The 5,000-nt window shown below is 35.2% G+C and overlaps 1 protein-coding gene across 1 annotated transcript in view; it reads left to right on the top strand.

Moving 5' to 3' along the window:
- Positions 1-5,000, top strand: part of thoc7 (THO complex 7) — a 7,031-nt gene that overhangs the window by 1,670 nt on the left and 361 nt on the right. Inside the window, exons 2-5 of the mRNA XM_070129683.1 lie at positions 549-669; positions 1,035-1,151; positions 1,736-1,931; positions 4,782-5,000. The exon at positions 4,782-5,000 is cut by the window's right edge and continues 361 nt beyond it. Coding sequence (XP_069985784.1) covers positions 549-669; positions 1,035-1,151; positions 1,736-1,931; positions 4,782-4,997 — 650 coding nt within the window. The 3' untranslated portion in view covers positions 4,998-5,000. The remainder of the gene's footprint in view (positions 1-548; positions 670-1,034; positions 1,152-1,735; positions 1,932-4,781) is intronic.

The following is a 5,000-nucleotide window of genomic DNA, read 5'->3' as shown; positions in this document are numbered from 1 at the left end:
GTCTGAGAGTCGCAAGAAACAAGAAAACAAGTGAATTAGTGTCCGCATAGCAATAAAAGAAATTAGATTGGATTTCTCAGTTTAAGGAAAAATGTGTGGATGTGGATAGACCTTGCAAATTTTGGTGGAAAATTTAACAGCGGAAGTGTTTAGGCTGTTTTGTATCCAGGTTGTAAGTCCACCAGTAGTGGCACAGTTTCAGACAATGTCCAGATGATCTGCTCCTAGTGGGGTATGGCATATACTAATAAACCTCTATATATATTTAAGCAAGATAAAGTTTGCATTGCTAGGTTATTGGATGTCATGCTAGATATTCAATTTTAGAGTACAAGCTAAACATCTTGAGTAAATTATAAAATGGCCAGTTGTTCGGAAGAGGACCTCAAGCAGTACTTAGCAGTTTGGGGAATGTGGGCATATGAAATACTTTCCTGGTAAAACAAAGTATTTTAAGAAGAAATTTGTATGCCTCAATTGTATATCTAATGTCAGTTTGTTACTGAAAATCTCATCCTTCTTACTTCTAATTCATCATAATATTTCAGAGGAAATTATTAGGCGTCGGTTGATGATTGACGGAGATGGGACTGGAGATGCTCGTGTGATGATGATGTTTATGAAGTCTTTCATCAAGTGGTGCTCTACTGATGACTCTCCACAGGAATGGTAAGGTTATCTTTTTGCTCTTCATGAGAATCCTGAGCTCGTCTTTCTGTGTTTTTGTTGTATTAACCGAATGGATCTAGGTTTCTCTGCATTCATGTGGCCTAAAATTTGAGCTTTAGGCTTACTTGAGTTGTGACCCTCCTGGGTGTGTGGCTTGTGATTATTAGCAAAGCTTGTGTAAAGAGAGGTGAAAAATTTATGCCAATATTAGTATTACTGAATTGTTGATAAAAATATGGCAAGAAAAGGGTTATCTACTGATAGTCTTTAGCATACAGACATTTGATAAAGGCAATCAGTATAGAAAAGCAGGAATAATTGCTTAAGTTTTATCTGTTCTGATTATCTTCCATTTTATTTTACAGCCAGAACCAGTTTGACCGTCTCCTCACACAGCTAGCATCCATAGAACATTCTTCACTTAAATGGAAGGCAATTGTTGACATGAATCAGGAGGAGATAAAACATTATGAACTGCTAAGGTGAGTAATATAAATTGTGTCCTGTGAAAAGGTATGTAACATACTAGAAATGTATCCTTGTTATATATTTAGAAACGATGTTGCTTGGGTAGATGTGTGATATAGTTGAGCAAAAGGGCTCTAAAGACTTCAGACAATTGAGAACTCCATGAAAGGGCTCAGTGAGAGCAGTGCTGCCATGATAACCATTTATTGTATAGTGAAGATTATTGAGAGTTGAGGCAAAAGTAGTAGAAAATATTGGAAAAATAAATGCAGATGGGCTGCCTAGACCACTGAGTTGGCCAGAGTATGGGCTTGCTATCCATTCGTGGCTGTTTGTGAAGTTCTATTGGACAAATTTGATTATTTAGGTTTTGTATTAAACTGTGGTGAAAAAAAGTGTCCAGATGACTTTAAGGGACCTGTATCACTGTATGGGGATATATAGGGCAAGATCTGTTCGTACTTCTACATGTCTTAAAGAACATACTGCAAGTAACATAGAACATCATGTTGATACTTAGGTTTAGGCTAAACATTTGACCATCAAATACTTATCAACACCTTTCTACAGTAGATTTATGAGTGTAATGCTTTTTCAGAGATGAAACCAGCAGAAGTGTTGAAGATGCTTATGTAGCTATTGGTATTGCCAAACAAGAATTAGAGGAAGCCAGGCAGGTGCGGCGGAACAGGCTAGAGTATGATGCCTTGGCAAGACTGATCAAGGAACACCCACCACGTTCAGATACGGCTAATAAATTGGCACACCTTACACAGCACCTACATTCTCTCAAGGTAAGATTTTAATGGATGAAAATATTGTTAGTGGTACCATAATAATAACCTATTGACACTGGGAAACTGCTCTGTCCATTGTGATTTTGTCTTCACAAGTACTTAGTTATCAAGGATTCAGTTAGAAGGCCTACCTGAATTCACCTGCTTTTCCCATTTGGAAATTTAATTTTTTTCTATTGCTGTTGATATCTTTGTTGTTGTCATTATTATTGTTAATATCAATATTGGAATTATAATGTTCTTATCAGTATTGACAGCAGTAAGAAATAAGAAATAAATATCTTTTCGAAAATCAAGGCAATGGGTAAATAAGTAAGACCATATAGGACTAGTAATTGGCTCATTGGTGACTAAGTTCATGTGGTGTGTGAGCAACTAAAATCACAAAGGATATTGCATGCATGCGATATCCAGATGCAATAGGTTAAATGTAAAGCTTGTTCTCTTTCTAATATTCTTTATTGCTAATTTTCCATGCTTTCAAGACTCTCCTAAAGGGCTTGTTGAAACATGGTAAAGATTTGCAGCTTTAGCATTCATTTGCAGTCAGTGATTTGTACTAAGGGGCTTTCTATGGGGGATATACGAGATGTTTATTTTTTTATTTACATCTCTAGGAATACAGACAGCTTTTGGGTGATGCTGTGGCATAAACATGTGGTTAAGTAATGAGGCTAAAAAGAGGCCAAACAAGTACACAACTGTTTAGCGTGCCCAACTTTGAGCAAGCTTGATGCACATGATGTAGAGACATTATTCTAACTTTTGGTATGACATGATAGGACATCATCTGGTGTCATGGGGTTAATTAGCACAAAGTAATTGTTTTCAGATAATTTTTTGCCATTATTCCACTCTAGGAGGGTGGCCAGATTTCTTAATTAAACAGTTTCCGGGATGAAGACCCATGAAGCAATACAGTTATTATTTATTTATTATTATTATTTTTTTTAACTATATGCAGTAGAATTGTTATTGTTTTATTTGATTCCTTTATTAATTTTTTGTTGTGCTTGCTGATGCCATGGGTATATTTGTGTTTTGCTTGGGCAATGAAAGATTGAAAATAAAATATTTGGCATTCAGTTTGAGTAGTTTTTTTAGTTTGTACATTATTAATGGTAAAACCTGTTAATTTGGAAAGTTGTTTTTATCAGGAAATGCTGCGACAGGTTAAGAATTGGCTCCTTGGAACACCATAGGACTCGCCCATGATAAGTGATTTATGAGGGAGGGGAGGGGTGGTTACTTGAATGGAATTAATAACAGAATAGGTGATCCTCGGTTTACGATGGTCTCGGCTTAGGATGTCTCGTGGATACGACACCAGAAATCATGTACAGTATGTACAGTTTTTCTTTCATGTGTTCCTTTAGCCCTAGTTGTGTTTTCATGTCCATCATAGAAGTGTCTTGTTATGTTTTAGATTATGAATTAACACATACAAATTGCATTTGGACATGTGAGTGACTTCGGTGCTTATGTTTGTACGTATATTTAAGTATTGATATTAGATCAAGAACTATATTGGAAACCCTGTATTATACATTTCAAAATGAATTTCCTGTTGTTTATGTTAGGGATAGAGGGGGGCAGAATTATTTTATTAGGGTGAAAATAGGGCATTGAGAATCACTAGTGTCAGAGATGAGAAGTGATGTAAGAGGCTAGAACATAAAATTACATTGGATCTGTTAAGAATATATATATTTTAGATACTTTGAAACAATGAAAAATGCAAGGTAGTCACTCACTAATTTTAAACTCTTACTGCTATGAAATTGATGTTAAGTAATTTTCAATGTTTTAAGTGGATATCTGAATGTGAAAATGAAAAGATTTCTTGTGTTTCTGCATTGACCTTGTTAATTGTCAGACTTTAGATATAGGTAACTTGTTCAATTGGTTAGTGTGAAGAAGAGAATGTTCAAAAATCCTATTATAGCCAAGTGCAGCTTAGAATGGTATGTAGAGAATTTATTGTCTGCATAATGTTTGCATAGATCCAGGTGTTTGTAGGTAGAGATATAGAGTTCAGGAAATTGTGCTGTGTCTTTGAGGTGTCTGTGCATAGGTGGTGGTATTTATGTACATGTATCATGTAGTGGAATAGGCATATTGAATAATGTGTTTAACTGTTTTCCCCTGTGCTAGGCTGTTGCTGTAAGGGAAAGGCTTTTATTTTTGAAAGAGGTTTATTAGTGTTATTTGTATAGATTTGGTAGATATCTGCATTATTAGGTGAAGTTTATATTATAATCTTTTGATATGTAAAAAGCTATTTTTGAGGTATTTTAAGAAACATAATTTTTGTGATGGAATACATCAGTTATTCATTAAATTAGATGACCATTTTTCCTGAGAGAAATGTGAACCAACTTAATTACACTTAGACCTACCCAGCAAGGGTCACCCTAGATTCATCTCTATATTTGAGTGCAAATAGTAAAGTTTTATTTCTTTGTCCATTGCTTAAGCGTTTAAAAAAACATAGTAAAAAAAATGCTCAGAATTGTTTCTTTTTTATGTGCTTTGCTGTTCTGTGAAAAGAAAAATGCAATATAAGATACTTTAAAATCAGCTATGATAATAGCACTAAGAGATAGTGGATTTGAGAAGATTGGAAAATATTAACTGAAGTAACTGAAAGTAAAAATACTTTAGTTTAAAAAAAGTGATTTCCTGTAATAAGGTTGACAATTAGAAGAAAAGGTAATTTATATAAGAATAATAAAGTATTATATTTAATGTTAGTATATTTTCTTATCTAAATTTCTAATATGGACACCAGTAACACAGAACCATTTCAGTTCCCTCGCTACAAATCCTTTTATTCCTTTTTTCCAGTCTAAGAGAGACCAGCTGGAGGAGAAGCTGAGCCTGAGACGGAAGCAGCTGCATGTCCTGGTGACTGCACTCCATCAGCTTCAGCAGACGCTCCTGCATGACAACTCGCCATCGCAAGACGAGGAACCAACCCTTGTTGATGAGATCATAGACTTGACGAAAGCACCAGCAACTATAGATCTGACTGGTTCTGGGGCGGCAATGGATACGACATAGGGC

The sequence above is a fragment of the Penaeus vannamei genome, chromosome 14, assembly GCF_042767895.1.
Source record: "Penaeus vannamei isolate JL-2024 chromosome 14, ASM4276789v1, whole genome shotgun sequence".
NCBI classification, from domain to species: Eukaryota; Metazoa; Arthropoda; class Malacostraca; order Decapoda; family Penaeidae; genus Penaeus; species Penaeus vannamei.
Note: the sequence above shows the minus strand (reverse complement) of the source record. Positions and strands in the feature narration are given on the sequence as shown.